Here is a 22,380-nt window from a genome sequence, read left to right as displayed (position 1 = left end):
TTAAGAGGTTATTAAAATGATTTCCCTACATAAATTTTGATTTACAAATACAGCATCATAAACATGATTGCCATGTTGGTGAGGTTGTTAGTGGGAGTTCTTTTTATTTTCTGTTGAGCTCAGACTTTGTGTTTCGATACTTATAACCTAGAAACCAGCTGAAGAGAATGGGTACAGACACACTGCAATGCAGATACCCATCATTTAGGCTATATAACAAAAGGAATTCTGGGAACTTATCCCAAAGAGCTCCAAAAACAAAAATACATTTACTTGGGTTTATCCTATAGGCTACTAGGAACTAATCCAAAAGAGCTCCACCCATAGGGGCACATTTACTAATCCACGAATAACCTCCCGAATGTGAAAAAATCGGATTGGAAACAAAAATTTGGCAACTTTTTCGTCGCCGTCTCGTTTTTTTCGTATTTTGCGCAATTTTTTCATTGCCGTCACAACTTTATCTTATTTTGCGCAACGTTTTCGCCGCCGTCGCGATTTTTTCGTATTAAGCAATTGTAAATGGCGGAAGAACCAATCCGATTTTTTCGCGACGGCGACGAAAAAGTCGCGACAATCCACGAAAAAGTCGTGCAGGCGACGAAAAAAATCGAAAAAATACCGATCAGTACGGAAAGAACGCATTCGGACGTTTTTCGGATGTTTGTGGATTAGTAAATGTGCCCCATAGGGTTTTTAAAGCAAAAGCTAGGATAATAGCTGATCAGATCCCCAACTACGGCGTGGTTTTGCCCATTTTGGGGCTCATCGGTGTAGTGCAGGATTTAACAGAAATTATAAAACAAAATATTGCTGTTCTAACTGTCAATTGGTTATAGAGAACAAAAAACATACACAGAAGTTAACAGGTAAAAGTAATGTAATCCATAAATGGTTTTTTAATAAACGTATAAATGCAATACCCTGTGCACCATAAAGGAAATCTAGTAGTAGAAACCAAGGAACCAAGGACAGGCTTTAATAAAGAACTTTTGTGCAATGAGAAGCAGCCATTATAACTCTCTCAAACGACAAATACATTCATACACACAGTTTTTCATAAATAAAAGCCCAAACATATCATTATATTGCTTTTTCCATAAAGTCTACTCATGTATTACAAACCTTTGTAGACTTCCTTAACTTGTCATTTACACTCTCCTAAAATAAATAGACCCCACTATCCCACTATCATACAGGGAAAGGAGGAGCCAACATAAAAACCATGTTGTGCCATAAAGAGAGTACCAGCCCAAGGAGCCCACAGACCATTAGTAGTGCAGAGCTGGGCCTCTAAAGGTGCCCTATAAGCTCCCCAACTTCTATTTTGCTGATTCGCATTGCATGTCCTGTGATTCTGTCGCTTACCTGAGCTGAGGGACCCACTCACAATATACTTATATATAGATTATAAAAGTCACTACACAAGGCTTATTAGTAATTAATGTAGATTATTAGCACATAGCAGCTCAGAAACCACTGCATTCTTCATAATCATTTAATCAGCCTGTAGTCATCAGCGTCTATGGCATTAGATACTATATTTTCCTCTTGATGATTTGTGATGAAGGTTAGCTTCTCAACAGCTGCCCACTGACCATACTGAGCATGTTCAGTGTCACTGACACGCCTAACAAAATCCAAGACGAAGATCTCCTTCACACAACTTTGAAGGCCTGAATCATTAATGCTATAGAGAATTTAGTTCTCATTTGAGAGCTGTGGGTAGTGGTCATAGGTGTTACAATAAGTTTTTGGTCCCACATTCTCTATATATTTTTTAAACACAAGTAGCACCACGGCAACATAAAACATCTCAAATATATCATATTTATTATGATTTAATTGCCAGTTTTATACCGTCAGATGGCAGAAGGCATACATAAGGCTGAGCTATCAGGATATTTATTATAAAAGGTAAATTACCTCCACTTTGTGTTCTGCCCCATCCAGCTATTGAGCAATTTATCCCCACAGAGAATTCTTGGTCTGTTTCTGGCAAACATATAGGCTGAATGTAATCTAGGAAGAAAAGATCCATTTAATGGTTAGAATGTCAGCCTTTTTTAAATATGTATGTAACAATAACAATACTATATATGTACAACTGAGAGTAAATCACATGATAGATTTAAGAATATAAGAAGTAACACAGGTATGGGACCTGTTATCTAGAATACTCAGGACCTGGGGTTTTCCAGATAAGGGATCTCTATACCTAAAGTCTACTAACAAATCAATTAACCATTATGTAAATCCAATGGATCCCCCATGTCAAATTCATGTAGAATTAGTAAATAAGCCAATTAGTAAATAAGCCAACTCTTTCCTTATTATTTTTTTTTCTTGCAGAATACAAACTCTACTGACTTTAGCCTTGAAATTAGGAGCTTTAATCTATAAGAATCTGTATATGTATAGACATGAATAACTTGTTGGACAGTTAAATGCAGTTTCCCATATTTTAATATAGTTTACTAACAAGCTGCCTCTAGAAACCATGGACAGATCATTATGAATTTAGAATCTCAATCTCCCCCCCATTTACACTAGTTCTATCCATATAATCTCTTTGTAACAATACTTGTGTTTGTTGCACAGGTATGGGATTCCTTATCCAGAAACCTGTTATCTAGAAATCTCCGAATTACGGAAAGGTCATCTCCCATAGACTCCATTATAAGCAAATAATTGTAATTTTTCTAAAAATGATTCCCTTTTCTCTGTAATAATAAAACAGTACCTGTACTTGATCCCAACTAAGATATAATTACCCCTTATTGGGGGCAGAACAGCCCTATTGGGTTTATTTAATGGTTAAATGATTCCCTTTTCTCTGTAATAATAAAACAGTACCTGTACTTGATCCCAACTAAGATATAATTACCCCTTATTGGGGACAGAACAGCCCTATTGGGTTTATTCAATATTTGAATGATTTGACTTAAGGTAGGAGATCCAAATTACAGAAAGACCCCTTATCCGGAAAACCCAGGTCCCGAGCATTCTGGATAACAGTTCCCATACCTGTACTTTTATTTCCAAATTAATAAGAATTTCTTTAAATATTTCTGCTCTTCATCAGTTATTATAATTCTGTTACTATGTGATTTTTTGTTGACGGCATACATCTGAAATCCATGGTTATTTTTTGCATATACATTAAGTTTGCCCTTTTTTTGCTAGTAAACAAGTCCCCCTGGCATTTTGTTGCTTTAATACAAAACAAAAATGTCAAAGGTGGTTTCTATTTCAGCACATTTTAAAAAGAAAGTTTACAGAGGAAGAAAACAGGACATTTAAGCACATACTGTATTGACTTGCTGGATACCAGATGACAAGTGAAATCCTTTGTTTAAGACCCTAAAGAGCAATAACCAGAGCACTGTACTGTGATGGGTTTATTTTTGCTTTTTTCTGACTCACAGTTTAGCTAATAAAGAAAAATAATTCGAGACATAGGGGCACATTTACTAATCCACGAACGTCCGAAAAGCGCCCGAATGCGTTTTTTCCGTAATGATTGGTATTTTTGCGATTTTTCCGTCGGCGTCGTGACTTTTTTGCGAATTGTCGTGACTTTTTCGTCAGCGTCACGACTTTCCACGAATTGTTGCGACTTTTTCGCCGCCGTCGCGAAAAGATCGGATTGGTTTTTCCGCCATTTACAATTGCTCAATACGAAAAAATCGCGGCGGCGGCGGAAAAGTCGCGTGAAATACGATAAGGTCATGACGGCGACAAAAAAATAGTGCAAAATATGAAAAAAAAAACGCAATGTCGACGAAAATGTCGCAAAATTTCTGTTTCCAATCCTATTTTTTCCCATTCGGGATTTGGATTAGTAAATGTGCCCCATACTGTATATTAGACATGTATTTATATGTGCAAAGAAGCATATTAAAACTCTTTGGGGGGCATTTACTAAAATGTAATTTTTTTCATGATTTAGATTTTTTGTGCCAAAATATGATTTTGTTGTAGAAAAAAAACGCAATTATTATGCGACAAAACCACAACAAATCTTAAAAAAAAAATAAAATAGCCCTAAATCAGATCTAAAATCATGTAGAAGTCGGTCACCCAAGAACAGGCTGCAGGGTGATTGCACTGAATACACCCCTGTAATGAGTACAGGTATGGGACCCATTATCCAGAATGCTCGGGACCTGGGGTTCTCTGGATAAGGGGTCTTTCTGTAATTCAGATCTCCTACCTTAAGTCTACTAAAAAAAAATAATTAAACAGTAATTAAACCCAATAGGAATGGTTTACCTCCAATAAGGATTAATTATATCTTAGTTGGGATCAAGTACAGGTATTGTTTTATTATTACAGAGAAAAGGGAATCATTTAACCATTAAATAAACCCAATAGGGCTGTTCTGCCCCCAATAAGGGGTAATTATATCTTAGTTGGGATCAAGTACAGGTAATGTTTTATTATTACAGAGAAAAAAGGAAATCATTTAACCATTAAATAAACCCAATAGGGCTGTTCTGCCCCCAATAAGGGGTAATTATATCTTAGTTGGGATCAAGTACAGGTAATGTTTTATTATTACAGAGAAAAAAGGAAATCATTTAACCATTAAATAAACCCAATAGGGCTGTTCTGCCCCCAATAAGGGGTAATTATATCTTAGTTGGGATCAATTACAAGGTACTGTTTTATTATTACAGAGAAAAGGGAATCATTTAACCATTAAATAAACCCAATAGGGCTGTTCTGCCCCCAATAAGGGGTAATTATATCTTAGTTGGGATCAAGTACAAGGTACTGTTTTATTATTACAGAGAAAAGGGAATCATTTAACCATTAAATAAACCCAATAGGGCTGTTCTGCCCCCAATAAGGGGTAATTATATCTTAGTTAGGATCAAGTACAAGGTACTGTTTTATTATTACAGAGAAAAAAGGAAATCATTTAACCATTAAATAAACCCAATAGGGCTGTTCTGCCCCAATAAGGGGTAATTATATCTTAGTTGGGATCAAGTACAGGTACTGTTTTATTATTACAGAGAAAAGGGGAATCATTTAACCATTAAATAAACCCAATAGGGCTGTTCTGCCCCCAATAAGGATTAATTATATCTTAGTTGGGATCAAGTACAGGTACTGTTTTATTATTACAGAGAAAAAGGAAATCATTTATAAAAATGTAAATTATTTGATTAAAATGGAGTCTATGGGAGATGGCCTTTCCGGATAAGGGGTCTGATACCTGGACTACTGGCTAGAGAACTGTGCAGGCATTGATAAGACAGTAACACAGAGAGGCAGAACCTGTTCAGATGTTAGGGCAGTTCCTACACAGAAATCAGAGACACTGCACCAAGGGATGAGACTAAGGGGATAGTAGGAAACAAATCATACACAGGAATCAGCAACAACTCAGTACCAGAGGGTTAGGAATTAGCAGGGTCAGACAGGCAGATTTCACAACTAAAGCACAAATGCTAAACTCTCTCACAACAGAACCTGATTGCTCAGGCAAAAAACAAAGCAAGGCCGGGTCTATAAAAAGCTTTCTCCTGTTGCTGATTGGGGGAGAGGTGCAGGGGGTGGTGCCTAGGGACCATAAGGAACGTGGTGGGACAGAAATAATGAGATGAACATGAAAGTGAGGGTATAGGGATACAACTGCAGCCTTCCTACTGTATGTTTGTTCATTGCCTCCACAGAGACATTCCACAAACCATGTCTATGATGAACATTTTCAGATATAATTAAAGGACAGGTACAATTAGATTAAAAAAAATCTCCTAATTCAATTTTATATTTTCCCATAGACTTCATTGAAGTTATTACGTGATAAACCATAAATAAAGTTTTCTCATCTAATTGAATATGGCCCATTATCTAAAAAATTCTTGGAGCAGATTTAGTAATGCTAAAACCTCCGGGCTCATAACTCTTTCCCTTCCACACTTTTTTCTGACTTAATATCTATTTCATGCTTGTTTCCCATATCATATCCTTAAGGGTGAAGACACACAGAGCTACTAGTAGCAGCTACTTGTCATGGCTACTAAAGTAGACAATGCTGATCATTTACTGATAATTGTCTCTACGTGTGTTTTAGCAGAGGCAATTCTCCAAGGAGGCAATTCTCCAATATTGTCCAAAGAAGGGTATTTTATGGCATTCAGTAGCCGTGAAAAAGTAGCTGCTACTAAGTAGCTCCGTGTGTCTTCACCCTAAGGGCTCTGGCACACGGGGAGATTAGTCGCCTGCGACAAAACTCCCTGTTCGCGGGCGACTAATCTCCCCGAGTTGCCATCACCTGCCATCCCACCGGCGAAAGTGCCAGCGGGATGGCACACGCGGTGGCGCGATTTTGGCAAATCGCCGAAAAAGCCTTGCGAGGCAACTTCGCCGATTTGGGAGTTCAGGGAGTTTTGTCGCGGGCGACTAATCTCCCCCTGTGCCAGAGCCCTAAAGCTTCTAATTCAGCAACAGGCTGTTTCCTTGGCAATGATATAGAATTAATGTTATTGGCTTGATATGGGTTACTGCTTGAGGAATATAATCCAATCCTTTGTGTTTATGTTAATTTATAATATAGCGTAAGTTATTTCTGTGTGCCATATCTTCAAAGCATTGTTGGTACAGTGGTTGAGTATCCAGCCATTGGCTTTGCAAGACGTTTAGTCTTTTTAACTATAAAGCATACATTTGTCTTTTTAGTTCTATAATATACATCAATCTAATACACACCAGCAAGCACTTAATGTCTCAATAGCCTTATTACATAAAGATAATGGTAAATTACCCAAGATGACAGTATTCAAAAAGCAATTATGCTTTATTCTCAATTGTGCATGATTGGAGAAACCAATTTCCAAGCAGTGATTTCCTTTTCTCTAAAAAAAAATATATATAAAAATGGTTCTGTAAAAATTAACATTTTTAAGATGTGCAACATGCTGTGAGTTTCAGCCCCAGCGTTGTTCTGTAGAGAGTGTTTTTGTGCTGCAATATCCACATGCCCGATTCAGTTATATTTGTGCATAAATATGTTGAGATATTAGTGCTTCTGCCCGGTCTCTATAATTAATCAGCACAGCCAGAAAACTGATCAGTAAACCTCTTACCTGAATAATTCACTTTGAATTGCAGATGCATCATTACTATATCACTGTCTTTCGTGCGCCTATTATATTGTGGATTTATGACAATCTGATCAATCATCTGAGTTGCTATCTGCGGCTGGGTCAGATTCAGATTGGTGTGCAGGCCTAGTCTTGCTTTCCAATTGGATGGTATTAAGTTCCTCCTGCAGATAAAGGCACGGCTTTTACATTAATAATGAAGACATGATGACACTATTTTTCCTTAATTGATGCAGAGTCCCTCCCAACCGTCCCTAGGTTTGTAACTAGTAATAAGCAAATCTGTCCCGTTTTGCTCTTTCAATAGTTGTGCGGCAAAAAAATTGTCACCCACGACTATTCTTTTGACAAGCGACTATTCTTTTGATGCCTACGACTATTCTTGCGACAATTTTTGGACGCGCAACCTTTCTTTTGACGCCCGCAACTATTCTTGCTACAATTTTTGGATGCACTATTCTGATACCTACTGGGAGCTGCTATCTTGCTCCCTTCCCATTGTTCTGCTGATCGGCTGCTGGGAGGGGGGGAGGGGTATCACCCCAACTTGCAGCGCAGCAGTAAAGTGTGCCTGAGTCTGAGCTGTCAGAAGGAGCCAGCACTACACATTATAACTGCTTTCAGCTAACCTATTGTTTCTCCTACTCCCATGTAACTGGAGGAGTCCCAAGCCGGACTCGGATTTCTTACTATTGAGTGCTATTCTGATACCTACTGGGAGCTGCTATCTTGCTCCCTTCCCATTGTTCTGCTGATCGGCTGCTGGGAGGGGGTATCACTCCAACTTGCATCGCAGCAGTAAAGTGTTCCTGAGTCTGAGCTTTCAGAAGGAGCCAGCACTACACATTAGAACTGCTTTCAGCTAACCTATTGTTTCTCCTACTCCCATGTAACTGGAGGAGTCCCAAGCCAGACTTGGATATCTTACTATTGAGTGCTATTCTGATACCTACTGGGAGCTGCTATCTTGCTCACTTCCCATTGTTCTGCTGATCGGCTGCTGGAAGGGGGGGGGGATATCACTAAGTGCTGAAAAAGTTCTCTTAATTGAGGAGTTTGAAAAAAAACCAAAAACATGCATTCCTTTAAACTGTTTGGATTCACAGAAGGCGGTGGCCACCAACCCTGCTATTCTGCTGTTTTTATAACCAGTATTAATATGAGGGGTAGGAGAACCTTTAGGTGCCAGAACAGATTTATAGTAGTTGACGAGGGGGGCCTTTGTAAGGGCTTTTCTTGTTCTTTAATAAATAGGTTAAAAATCAAATGGGGTTTTTTAAAAGGAATTGTTTGGCCAGGAGCAGTAGCCCATAGTAACCAATCAGCAGGTAGAATTCAATGGTCACGTGCTTAAAAGCAAACATCTTATTTGTACTGGTGGCTATGGGTTACTGCTCCTGGGCTTTTTAATAGTGATGAGCGAATCTGTCACATTTCGCTTTCACGAAAATTTAGCAAAACTTTGGAAAAATTTGTGAAACGGTGTAAAATTTCTGAAACGTGTAAAATGTAGAGCGTAAAAAAATATAATTGGCGCGGCAAAAAAAATGACACGTGTCAATTTCTTATTGATGTGTGCGTCGCATGCAATTTTTTTGGCGTCAAATGTTTCCACTCGTTTCACGCAAGAATCAACCAATGACAAAATGAGGAAATTCGTTGTGAATTTCGCTTATTACTACCTTTTATTACATATAGAGGAATATCTATTATAAATAAAAAGCATATATATATATGTATATATGTGAGTGAGTAAGAGAGAAGCCCATCTCCTGTTTCTCACCTGATAAATATTTCTTTCCCTGGTAATAGAGATATCAGCCATTGGCAGTGCGGTGAGCTGTATGCCTTTCTACTTGGAATGAAAAGATATGGCTGTTTTGTAATTGTAGTTGCAAAATGAATTGCTATAATGGATCATTTTAGTGTCTCCAGCGCGACGGCAGACATTACAGAACAGCCATAATCCATATCATGTCTCTTAAACACTGATCACGACTGCATTACTGCTGCTATGTATCTATCAGGTCATCAGCAATAATGGGTTTCATTTCTCAAGTGGTTTATCCGTACGATCCAGTGCATGTTAACATCTGAACTGTATGGGGGGGGGGAACTGTAGAGCGTTAATAAAGGCCTTTCATTCCCACCACCGTCCCTTGTCGCACTGATACCATATACAGCATCACTACTGATATTTCTGTGCAGCTCTCCTGGGACGGGGTTTTATAAATATATACAATTCAAGGTCCTTTTGTGGATATGATCTTGGGTTATGGCTGAACTTTTTGCAGTACGGATACTATAAGTTTTTCATCAAGATATGAACAGTGGCCTATTATCCTCCCTTCTCTTTAATGTTAATAATTTCATTACTGTGGCTGAGGGGCATATTTATTATGCTGTGTAAAAAACAGCGAGTAAATTCGCCACACATCGCCAGGCTTCGCCGTGTAAAAATGGCGTAAAAACGGCGTAAAATCGGCATAATTGTTTTACGCATTTTTTCTTCCACCGGAACTTATGGAAAATAATGGCGTAATATCCGGCATAATATCCGGCGTTCAGATGGCGATCTTACTCCGTTTTTTCGGCAAATTAGTTTTACACAGCATAATAAATACGCCCCAGAATGTCTTTGGGGCATATTTATTATGCTGTGTAAAAAAACAGCGAGAAAATTCGCTACACATCGCCAGGCTTCGCTGTGTAAAAATGGCGTAAAAACAGCGTAAAAACAGCGTAAAATCAGCGTAATTGTTTTACGCGTTTTTTCTTCCACCGGAACTTATGGAAAATAATGGCGTAATATCCGGCGTTCAGATGGCGATCTTACTCCGTTTTTTCGGCGAATTAGTTTTACACAGCATAATAAATACGCCCCTAAATGTACATAGTAATTAATAGCTGCATACCCATACACACAATGCGCTGCTGATACAAGCCACTCTTGGTTTACTAGGGAAGCACCGCATGTTTGCCTGTCATTATAATACAGAGAGACAATCCACGGCCATGCCCCTAATGCCGCATCACTTCCTCCCACGATCTTAGAACCGCTTTTGATGGGCACAAGGCGTTTTCCGCATTCTAAAGAGAAAAAAAAAATATCAGAATTTAAGTAACAATTGTTGCTCATGCTCTCAAAATAACCAATAATATCTGTCCAAGTACAGGTATCGGACCCCTTATCCGGAAACCTGTTATCCAGAAAGCTCCAAATTACGGAAAGCCCGTCTGCCATAGACTCCATTTTAATCAAATAATTTAGAATTTTAAAACTGATTTCCTTTTTCTATTTAGAAATAAAACAGTACCTGTTATCCCAACTAAGATATAATTAATCCTTATTGGATGCAAAACAATCCTATTGGGTTTAATTAATGTTTTATTGATTTTTTAGTAGACTTAAGGTATGGAGATCCAAATTACAGAAAGACCCCTTATCCGAAATACCCTTGGTCCTGAGCATTCTGGATAACATGTCTTATACCTGTACTGTATCTGTCTTTATCTCTATATCTCTTACTCGGTTAGGTAGTATTTCTCTATAACAGGGGTCCCCAACCTTTCTTACTTGTGAGCCACAGTCAAATATAAAAAGACTTGGAGAGCAACACAAGTACCATAAAAGTTCATGGAGGAGCCAAATAAGGGCTAAGATTGGCTATTAGGGGCCTCTATGCACACTATCAGCTTACAGGGGGCTTTATTTGGTAGGAAATCTTGTTTTTATTCAACCAAAACTTGCCCCCAAGTCAGGAATTCAAAAATAACTCCCTTACCACTTATTAATTGACTTTGCATAAGAAAATATCACCCTTTTGTCAAAGAAAGTCTCTTTCTTTATAGTTTCATTCCTATTATTTATAAGTCATTTCTCTATATAATAAATCATAACTTACCTCTTTGTTGACACTGAATGTGAATAACAGACTGGTTGGCACACTGGTCACTGTAACATAAATACAACAAGTTGTATTTTTTTCTCTATCTGCTTCTTTTTCATATTAAAAGCTTCACGGCACAATTTAATACGCATGGGTACTTAGCAAAAGCCTGTGCTGTGGGTTTAGTGCCGTTGCCCCAGGGGTGGAATGCTTAATAGAGAACTAAAAATTTGCACAACAGTGTATTTCATGGAAGCATCATGTGGCTTAGCAAACAGCCACCCATAAATAAAATTCTTTCCCCCATATGTAATAAAAGGCACTACGTTTGCCCAGTAGCAGTAACCCATAGCAACCAATAAGATGTTTGCTTTTAAAGAGGTGATCTGTAAATGCTTCCCGCTGATTGGCTGCTATCAGTTACTGTTCCTGGGCAAATTTAGTGCCCTTAATTACACAATCCCCATTAATGTAAATTCACTAAAACCCACTTTAATCCTTATTTTCTTGTTAAATAGTACAATTTCTCGTACAATTTCTATTGAATGGAACAATCGTAGCATTCACACAGTACAATATCTTTCTACATTCTGTGGAAGTCAACATTTGCATTGAGAGATTAACTTTTTAAATTCATGGTTTCCCTTGAAACAGAAAATATGCACTGTAATTATTATGTCCTCATAGCTTCCAGCTATTATTCCACATCTGCGTGTAAAACCATCTTTCTGAGCAGTTCTACTGTATATGGGCTATGAGCATCTCAGGCATATAGTACTAAGGCTGGAATGAAGACAGATTGTAAAACTCAGATAGTATATGCAGCTATGAAAGGCTTGAAAAATGTTTGCAATTGTCTGATTTAATACAGGTATGGGATCCCTTATCCGGAAACCCGTTATCCAGAAAGGTCTGAATTACGGAAAGCCTGTCTCCCATAGACTCTATTTTAATCAAATAATTCAGAATTTTAAAACTGATTTCCTTTTTCCCTGTAGTAATAAAACAGTACCTTGTAATTGATCCCAACTAAGATATAAATAATTCTTATTGGGGCAGAACAGCCCTATTGGGTTTATTTAATGGTTAAATGATTCCCTTTTCTCTGTAATAATAAAACAGTACCTGTACTTGATCCCAACTAAGATATAATTACCCCTTATTGGGGGCAGAACAGCCCTATTGGGTTTATTTAATGGTTAAATGATTCCCTTTTCTCTGTAATAATAAAACAGTACCTGTACTTGATCCCAACTAAGATATAATTACCCCTTTTTGGGGCAGAACAGCCCTATTGGGTTTATTTAATGGTTAAATGATTCCCTTTTCTCTGTAATAATAAAACAGTACCTGTACTTGATCCCAACTAAGATATAATTACCCCTTATTGGGGGCAGAACAGCCCTATTGGGTTTATTTCATGGTTAAATGATTCCCTTTTCTCTGTAATAATAAAACAGTACCTGTACTTGATCCCAACTAAGATATAATTACCCCTTATTGGGGCAGAACAGCCCTATTGGGTTTATTTAATGGTTAAATGATTCCCTTTTCTCTGTAATAATAAAACAGTACCTGTACTTGATCCCAATTAAGATATAATTACCCCTTATTGGATGCAAAACAATCCTGTTGGGTTTAATTAATGTTTTATTGATCTTTTAGAAGACTTAAGGTATAGAGATCCAAATTACGGAAAGACCCCTTAGGGCTCTGGTACACGGGGAGATTAGTCGCCCGCGGCAAAACTCCCTGCTCGCGGGCGACTAATCTCCCCGAGTTGCCTTCCCTCTGCCATCCCACCGGCGAACATGTAAGTCGCCGGCAGGATGGCAGACGCGGCAGCGCGATTTCGCGCAAATCGCCGAAAAAGACTCGCGAGGCTTTTTCGGCGATTTGCGCGAAATCGCGCTGCCGCGTCTGCCATCCTGCCGGCGACTTACATGTTCGCCGGTGGGATGGCAGAGGGAAGGCAACTCGGGGAGATTAGTCGCCCGCGAGCAGGGAGTTTTGCCGCGGGCGACTAATCTCCCCGTGTACCAGAGCCCTTATCCAGAATATCCTTGGTCCCGAACATTCTGGATAACAGGTCCTTTACTTGTATTTTATAGTATCTTGGTGTTTCATGTTTATATGTAACATATACTATAGGGTCACATCTTGTTGCCACATCATTTCTGTTGCCTCAAACTCATAATCTAGGGCACAAAAAGATTGGACAAGAATGAGGGTAATGAAATGGAATGTACATTCTAAGTACCAGTGGGATATACCAATTAGAGAAATTAATCTAGGAAGTATAAACTCAGAGAAGGTGATGACATTGTCTATAAAGCCAATATTCCCAAAACAAATAGAAGTTTGGAGACGCTGAAGCTTTTGAAAGCATCTTGGATCTACTTAGATAGACAGGTATGGGACCTGTTATCCAGAATGCATAGGATCTGATTTTTTTGGAATAAGGGGTCTTTTCACAATTTGATCACCGTACCTTGTCTGCTAAAAAAAAACATTTAAACATTAATTAAGCACAATAGGATTTGCATCCAATGAGCATTCATTATATCTTAGTTGGGATCTAGTACAGGTACTGTTTTATTATTACAGAGAAAAGGGAATCATTTAACCATTAAATAAACCCAATAGGGCTGTTTTGCCCCCAATAAGGGGTAATTATATCTTATTTGGGATCAAGTACAGGTACTGTTTTATTATTACAGAGAAAAGGGAATCATTTAACCATTAAATAAACCCAATAGGGCTGTTCTGCCCCCAATAAGGGGTAATTATATCTTAGTTGGGATCAAGTACAGGTACTGTTTTATTATTACAGAGAAAAGGGAATCATTTAACCATTAAATAAACCCAATAGGGCTGTTCTGCCCCCAAAAAGGGGTAATTATATCTTAGTTGGGATCAAGTACAAGGTACTGTTTTATTATTACAGAGAAAAGGGAATCATTTAACCATTAAATAAACCCAATAGGGCTGTTCTGCCCCCAATAAGGGGTAATTATATCTTAGTTGGGATCAAGTACAAGGTTCTGTTTAGTGATGAGCAAATTTTTTCGCCAGTCATGGATTCGCAGTGAATTTCCGCATTTTGCCATTGGCGAATTGTTTTGCGAAACTTCTGTGAAAATTCACCAGAGAAAAATTTGGTGCATCAAATTGCCCGTGGTCACATAAAAACAAGCGCGGGCAACAAAAAAATTTGCCACAGTGACAAAAAAATTGCTGCAGGCAACAAAATAGACGCGGGCGACAAAAAAATCACGTGACAAATGTGTTTCGCAAATTTTCTTGCCATTTCGGGAATTTTATGGCGAAGCGAAACGGGAGAGATTCACTCATCTCTAGTTCTGTTTTATTGTTAGAGACACTTGATTATACCTGAGTATTAGGGAGATGGCCTTCCCTTCTGGATAACGAGTTTCTGGATAACGGGTCCCATACCTGTACTTTCAATATAGTATACTGGTATTTCCAAATATCCATTTGCTTTGGGATAAATTCACTTTATAGATGATGTCATTGCCTTCTCTACCTCCATTCTTACTAGAGTCATTTCTCTAATTGGAGCTTTCTGGTGATTCAAGAGATGGTGTTCAATGGATAATTATCAAAAAATGACAGAGAAACAAGGGAGGATGAGAAAACTAGAGAGACAAGAAAAAAAAGTATAAGATCAAGAAGGGGACATAGAAACAGGTTAGTTCTGTAACATGGGTCAGGTACATTATTCTACTGTGCAGTAACCCATAGCAACCAATTAGCAGTTCCTTTTAATTGGTCCAGCAGACTCTAAATAATAAAATGATGTTTCTGATTGGCTACTATTTGTTGTAGAGGATAAGACTGAAACGTGCCTCTGCATTAGCCACACAGGTTAGCAACAAATGAAACAGACAGTGAGAGTGGGAACATGGCAAAGATGAAAAGGAGGTGGGAAAAAAGAAAAAGAAACCCTCATTATTGCAGGATAGGTGCACCTGGGATCTTTGGGGGTTAAAAATTGCTTAAAGCCTTAACCCTTTAGCTGCATGTGAGTCACACTCAATGTAGGCATTCAAAGTAGATACACACAAAATTATAGGCTCTACGTTAATAATGCTTCTCAATATTGAAAGCATTCCAGATCCTATGCAGGTAAAGGGTTAAATGGTGGTTAAACAGCTTTGCTTTTGCGCTATAAATGCCATCTCAGTCAGGCATTTCCATGTACAGTATTGAACCGCAGCTGCAGACAGACTCCACTTAAAAACCAGTCCATGCAGCGAAGAGTCATTTGCATGATTTTGTAGCCTAGTAATTCACATTCACAGCTCTAACCGACCGGCATTTAGGATTAACCCCTTCTGATTAGTCCCCCCATCTCACGTGTAGGACAAATCTGTTCAATAAATAACCAAAAGAATAATAATCGTGGCGTAGAAGACGAGGATAATGATAACAATAATAATGACTTCTCCCCCCCCCCCCAAGAATTGATTTTTCCTTCAAATTAAACATAAAGAGGCTGCTGCTTTGTATTCATCCCCTTCATCCCAATGTTCCCGGCGGCCACTAGAGATCAGTAGAAGCTAACAAATTCCAGGTCGGAGTGCCTGGTATTAGAATAGCTTACACAGAGGTTAAACTCCAGCACAATGCAAAGCATGTATTGTATTCCCACATGTATAGAAAATACTGCAATGTTATTGCAGAATAGAAATAAAGGCAGAAGGCGAAAAGAAAGCAACACGGTAATCAATAACCTGTTCACATATACACAAAACACATTGTATTTGGGATTTTTCTTCTCATTATGAAAGCGCCCGGGATAAAAAAAAAAAGATGAAAAATAATACACAAAAGAGCACAGGAAACTACATATTTTGCTTCGTTTTTTTTTTTTCAAATAGGGTTTGACTGTGCCGTATTCAGCTAATAAAAAAAAGTTCTAGATGGATTCCATCACTCCGTCGGCATGACAGGTGCCGCCAGTGCAAGGATTTGGGACATTGTCCTCTGCAAATAAACTGACAAAGCGACAGACGGCAATTTACGGTTTCCCACCAGATAATGTACTTGGCAGCAAAACATTACCGGGTTTGATTTAGCAAATACAATTTGTCCTGCTAATCTGCCTCCTCTCTTTCTTATCAGGCCGTAATTGAACTAAGTGCAAATAGCATTCCAGCTCCTCAACTTAATACACATATCTCCCCCGCAAAATCAATTTCGTGATAAAGGGAGCACCCCCCTTTCTTTTCGGTGCAGTCGTTCCAAATCCGGCAGATTTCCGCGGACAATGGGTTTTAAATCAAAATTCGACAGATTTGTCATACTGATCTCAATGAATGGGTTTCCATGGATACTGATAAAGTGAACATATCCCTGTCGATGTAGACGTTAAAAGGAAAAAAAAAACGCTTATCCTTTTAACAATAGGCAGATTAAATTTCTAGAAAGGGTAAGGCACAGGGATAAAGGCTTAATCTAGCAAGTTGTGTTTCATGAGCTGCAAGGAAACTTTTCACATTAGAACTTTCATTCTTTGTTGTGTTATGGGTTATTTGTATGTAGTAATTAAAGAAAGAAAAAAGTCACTGTCGTACATTGGAGCTTAAAGCACAGAGGAAAAAGGAGTTGACATTAGAGTCATCTTGAGGAAATTATTCTACAACCTCATGACCCAAAATCCCATAACTCAACCAGTGAGCCATTTATTAAAGCTCATTTTCTATTTGCACTAGACTAGGGGGCACATTTACTAATCCATGAACGTCCGAAAAGCGTCCGAATGCGTTTTTTTCATAATGATCAGTATTTTGCGATTTTTTTTGTAAATTGACGCAACTTTTTTGTAGCCATTACGACTTGCTCGTAAATTGTTGCGACTTTTTCGTAGCCATTACTACCTGCGCGAATTGTTGTGACTTTTTCGTAGCCGTCGCGCCGAGTACGAAAGTTTCAGATTCATTCAAGCTTCAGTATCGTGACTTTCCCTTGGGCCAGGTTGGAGCTGCAGAGTGCCATTGAGCCCTATGGGAGACTTTCCTTGGGCCGGGTTGGAGCTGCAGAGTGCCATTGAGCCCTATGGGAGACTTTCCTTGGGCCGGGTTGGAGCTGCAGAGTGCCATTGAGCCCTATGGGAGACTTTCCTTGGGCCAGGTTGGAGCTGCAGAGTGCCATTGAGCCCTATGGGAGACTTTCCTTGGGCCGGGTTGGAGCTGCAGAGTGCCATTGAGCCCTATGGGAGACTTTCCTTGGGCCGGGTTGGAGCTGCAGAGTGCCATTGAGTGAGGGAGGCTTCCAAAATCATGCAAAGTCTGAAAGGTTTGCCCGCCGTTTACGAGCGCTCAATACGAAAAAGTCGTGACAATATACGAGCAAGTCGTAACGGCTACGAAAAAGTCGCGACAATTCGCGCAAGTCATAACGGCTACGAAAAAGTCGCAACAATTTACGAAAAAGTCGTGACGGCGACGAAAAAGTCGAAAAAAACACGAAAAAGTCACACCGTTTCCAATCCGATTTTTTCCCATTCGGGATTCGGATTCGTGGATTAGTAAATCAGCCCCTAGATGTGCCAACAGTTTGGCCACTTAGGCCATGCCTCTGATTGACAAAGACATACACTAATACACCCTAGGTGAAAGCTAATTTTCCTTGATTCCCACCACCATTCAATAAGTCTGGTGTCTTTTTTGGCCATACTTATGAAATAAGTAAACAAGTAAACAAAGACAGATAATAGTCTTTCAAGTTTTCTCCACCCCCCCTATTGCTAAGTGGTCCAGGGAATAACAGTTGGGAAAAATACTAAATTTTATTGCCAGGTCAGGTTTGAAAATGCTTTCTGTGCAAGTAATGATCTTGGTACAGTTAATGGCAAACTAAGAAACAGAGCACAGAAACAATCCCATTTTAACCAGGTTTCATCTCAGTAGTTTCTCATACACCTTTCCACTGCCATTCCCTCAATCTACATTGAGATGGCTTCAGTCGTGTTCCCCATGGAGTAGTTAGCTGTATTTTCCAATTTCCAAGAAATTTCTTTAAAGAAAATATATTGAGTTCTCTAGGCAATAACACCTGCCACAGCTGACTGCTCATACTTTTGACAATAAAGAATTACTTAATCATAGCAGCCTCCACAGAGGACTGGGTCCTTTCACACTCAATCATTCTTCAGGGTTTATTTACTGTTGGAAGCTTACGTAACTTATTTGGTGGGACTGCACGTGACTCTAGGCTGACCGGTTTAGCCCAGCAACCATTCTTTATGCATATTGTTTCATTGTATATCAGGATCAATGTATTTTAAAGAATTCTGCAATCACATGATTTTTCTATTATTTCATATACAATATCTTTCATATACACTGACATAAAATTCTGTTATGTAGGACATCTGTCTTTCATAAAATATAATTTTAGTAATGTGGAGTTAATTTATATGGTCATTAATGTTGTCTATGAAGATTCTCATTCATCCAGGCCATGATATACAGTATCTAGTAGAATTAAGTCTAAAACAACTGGACTTTTTTGAGTTTTTCTTGAAAACGTTTCACCACTCATCCGAGTGGCTTCTTCAGCTATTAATGTATGGACACCAAGATTTGGGCCCCTCAGACTGGGTTCCCCTTTAGACAGGCAAACCAGTGGGTGGCCTTGTGGGATATGGACACCTAAGGGTGGTGTGTGTACGATAATTATTCTTTCCAGGTTAAAAGAGAGTTCCCTCTGCAATTCAGCAGTAACCACTAGGTGGTGGTGTTCTGTAATATAAAAGAGGATGACTCAAATTTTGTGGTCTTTCCTCCTGGTACTTCACCTCTTTCAGAGGCGAGCTACAGGATCCAGTTAGATAAATCAGTTAGACATTTTAATAGTCACTTTAGGAGTGAAAGGGTAGATAGTGTATTTAGTTGGGCAGTCTGAAGCCCCTCCAAGGATATCAGTGAGGTTATTACCTCCCGGCATTACTGGCCATAGTTCAGGTACATTCAGTGGCTAGATCAGGTCACAGCATATTCCCAAAGAGGGGAGATTACCTGGAGTAAGAGAATCTCCTGGTTTGGATAAAGGGGAGAGACACCTGAACCTGCATATCATACTGTTTGGATTAAATAAAGAAGTTCATTTGGTTAAGCAGCAACCTTCAGTCCCCTGGTCAAGTCCTCTCCAGGCGGATTCACAACAAACTGGTAAGCACTCACCCAAGGGGCAGCAAGGTTGCCAGTTGCGGCTTACACAATCTATCACAACTCAAAAAATGATTGAAAATTCAAGTGAAAAAATGTGGCTGCTAAAATCAGGCAGACTTCAATATAAGTCAATAGGGTATGTGTTTTCAGCTTTTAAAGTGATACTGACACTAAAAAACTTCTCTTCAAAATATGAATGTTCATAAAAAGTTACCTATAGGTCATGTTTATCATTTTTTCACTGATAGGTTTAGTAGCAATTACTTACAAAAGCAGCCCTGACTGTTTTGCCAACCTGACTGTCCCTTCTCAGCCTGTCAGTTCCAGCCACAAATATGGCCGCCCCCTCATAGAGGAACATGGGGAATCAGATAGGTAATGTAAAAGCATTGGCCAAATACTTCATTAAATTTGTAAAAAAGGTTTAATTTCTGGCGTTAGTATCTCTTTAAGCTAATTTATTTTGGGATTTTATTTTTAAAAAGTCAAATTCGGAAATTTGACCTTTGTTCTTCAGTGAATTAAAGCCATTGAGTTTTTTATTTGTTCATTTGAGCAAATGGAGTTTTACTAAATACTGTATGCTTGTCATTGAGGAAAAAAAATAGTCAACACAAAAATTTAAATTTAAATTTTTGTAATCAAATTTAGAAAAAAAATTTAAAGAATTCATTTGGTCCCCCTATAAGCCTTATCAATAACTAGACTGTATTGTTCCATTTTAACAGGGAAGAAGTAAATGAACTTACAAAAGTATAAAAAAATGTACTTAATTAGCTTATATATATGCACAGAAACTGACTATAACTATAACTATTTCCAGAACTGGATTCTTATTTTTATTTTAGACTTCTCATTAACTGTACGTTATGGTGATGAGCAGAAACATATGATAAAAACAAAAACATACAGTTTGTTTTGCCATTAAGATGGTATGTACTGTATATTTTGTATGAATTTGATGGATATTTTTTTGTAAACAACTATCAATTAGTAATTAGCAGCTTGCAATTTGTGAAAAAATTCAGTTGGTCCTTTAATATCCTTAAGAGGGATATTAATGAGCTGGAGAGAGGGCAGAGACTGCAACTAAACTGGTAAAGGGGATGGAAGATTTAAACTATGAGGTGAGACTGTCAGGGTTGGGGTTGTTTTACCTTCAGAAAAGGAGCTTTTATTTCCTATAAAAACAATCAACGCACCAGAGGCCCCCCCTTTAGATTAGAGGAACAGAGCTTCCATTTGAAGCAGCGTAGGGGGTTTTCACGGTGAGGGCAGTGAGGTTGGGGAATGCCCTTCTTAGGGGCAGATTTTTTAATCCAGAAGGATCAAAGTCAGAAAGGTTTTCCCACTGTTTACACTCGTTTGGTACAATAATTTCAGATCGCCAATACGATATTATTGTGACTAATACAATTTTTTTCGTGATATTTGCGATCTTCCGAAATTATCGTATCCAATCCGAATTTTTCCCATTCAGGATTCAAACTCGTGATTTCATGAATCGGCCCCCTAGTGATGTGGTAATGGCAGATTCTCTTAATGCCTATAAGAGGGGCCTGGATGAGTTCTTGTACAAGCAGAATATCCAAGGCTATTGATATAGATTGGTCAATGTGAGTGTGTGTGTATATGTGCATTGGGGTTCATTTGGAGAGCTCAATCTTTGGTCTTTTTTCAACCCAACTTACCAAAACAACTAGGAGAAAAAGAAAATAGGACGAATATTGTTTCTTTAAATCTATTTTACAGGTGACACCAGCATACAAGAGACCAGTAAATCAGATTCCAGAATTTCATAGTATTTACAGAAAGAATCTCATCTGTCAAGGAAAGACAAATGGTGCCATTGATTTTGCTGTAGCCATTTTGCACTGTGTTTAGTAAAATAAACATCTTGTATGTTAGAAATGATTTAATATGGGTAAGGGTAAGTACGGAGCAAAAGAAATATAACACCGAAAGAAAAGCTATTAGAGCAGTAACTATAGAAACTGACAAACAATATCTGAAAGTTAAAACGAAAGGTGAAACCAGTCATAAAAAAATAGCACAGAAATCCCTATCACAATACATTGCCCCAGAGACCAGATATCAACAAGACGGTGTGTGCATAGGGAACAAGAAAATAATTGCTAACATTGACATTGGAAGAAAAACATTGTTTAACATAAATACAGTATACTGTGTATATATATATATATATATATATCTCAATCCAGAATTGTATGCAATGTCTCTAAAACAATATTCTGCCATGTAAGCAATAGATACCAGAGTGTTGGCCTAACGCATACAAGGAAATGAAAAATAATAAATAAAAGACTAAAAATAGTTTTATAGATAGCATCCTGCTCTTGCTTAGCTTAAGGGGGATCCACATTTTAGCATTTTATGCCTGCGGCTATCGACTGTACCTCCACTGCACTGTGTTTTCAGCTTGATTCTATTTTTCTTTGTGATAGCATGGTTTGCGGGTTTGTTGAGATTTGATTAAATCAGCTTTTCCTTAATGCTTCTGGTGGTGCTTCTATGCTGGGTGAATTCCTATTATTATTTATAAAGTGAGCACCACATGCTGTAGCAACGTACAATGAGGCCGGCTAGTACAGCTGAAGGAAAGACTCTGTTGGAGTTTAGAATTGAAATGCGGCAGTAGACATGGGTTTTACATATAACGTAAATGTTCAGGGTCACTGGCTGAGTTTCTATATAAAGGTTATTGAATTCTGAAGCCGTGTTTTACAGTTGGTGACCCATTAAAATATATGAGACAATTTGTAAATAATAGAAGGCTTGATGTATTTCCCTATAGTAAAATATTTGGTTTCTAGAAGCCTCTTTAATTGTCTGAATATTTTTAAAAGGGTAACAGAACTGTTCATTACATTATTATTGGATGTATTTTTCCCATTATTGCAAGTTATGATTTTGCCTGAGGAAGAGAGACGGGAGACCCCTGAAACGTTGTGCAAGCTGGACAGATTGAAACAGGACATAACCAAGGCAGGACCAAAAGTCAGGAGTGGAACCGAGCGGGCTTAGAACAAGGAACAGACAGGAGCAGGACAGAGGCGGGAACAGGACTGAAGCAAAAAGAAGGCAAGGGAGGGTGAGAGCTAGGGCCAAGCCACAATACTCAAGCCTAAACTACCTTAATGCTCAGGCAAGGAA

General features: G+C 38.5%; 1 protein-coding gene across 1 annotated transcript in view; it reads right to left on the bottom strand.

Moving 5' to 3' along the window:
- tmprss15 (transmembrane serine protease 15) overlaps positions 1-22,380 on the bottom strand; it is a 195,244-nt gene that overhangs the window by 2,648 nt on the left and 170,216 nt on the right. The window contains exons 19-22 of the mRNA XM_031896188.1: positions 11,024-11,073; positions 10,034-10,208; positions 7,101-7,282; positions 1,927-2,022 (exon numbers count right to left, since the gene is read on the bottom strand). Of these exons, the coding sequence (XP_031752048.1) occupies positions 1,927-2,022; positions 7,101-7,282; positions 10,034-10,208; positions 11,024-11,073 (503 nt within the window). The remainder of the gene's footprint in view (positions 1-1,926; positions 2,023-7,100; positions 7,283-10,033; positions 10,209-11,023; positions 11,074-22,380) is intronic.

The sequence above is a fragment of the Xenopus tropicalis genome, chromosome 2, assembly GCF_000004195.4.
Source record: "Xenopus tropicalis strain Nigerian chromosome 2, UCB_Xtro_10.0, whole genome shotgun sequence".
NCBI classification, from domain to species: domain Eukaryota; kingdom Metazoa; phylum Chordata; class Amphibia; order Anura; family Pipidae; genus Xenopus; species Xenopus tropicalis.
This window is presented reverse-complemented; position numbering and strand designations above follow the sequence as displayed.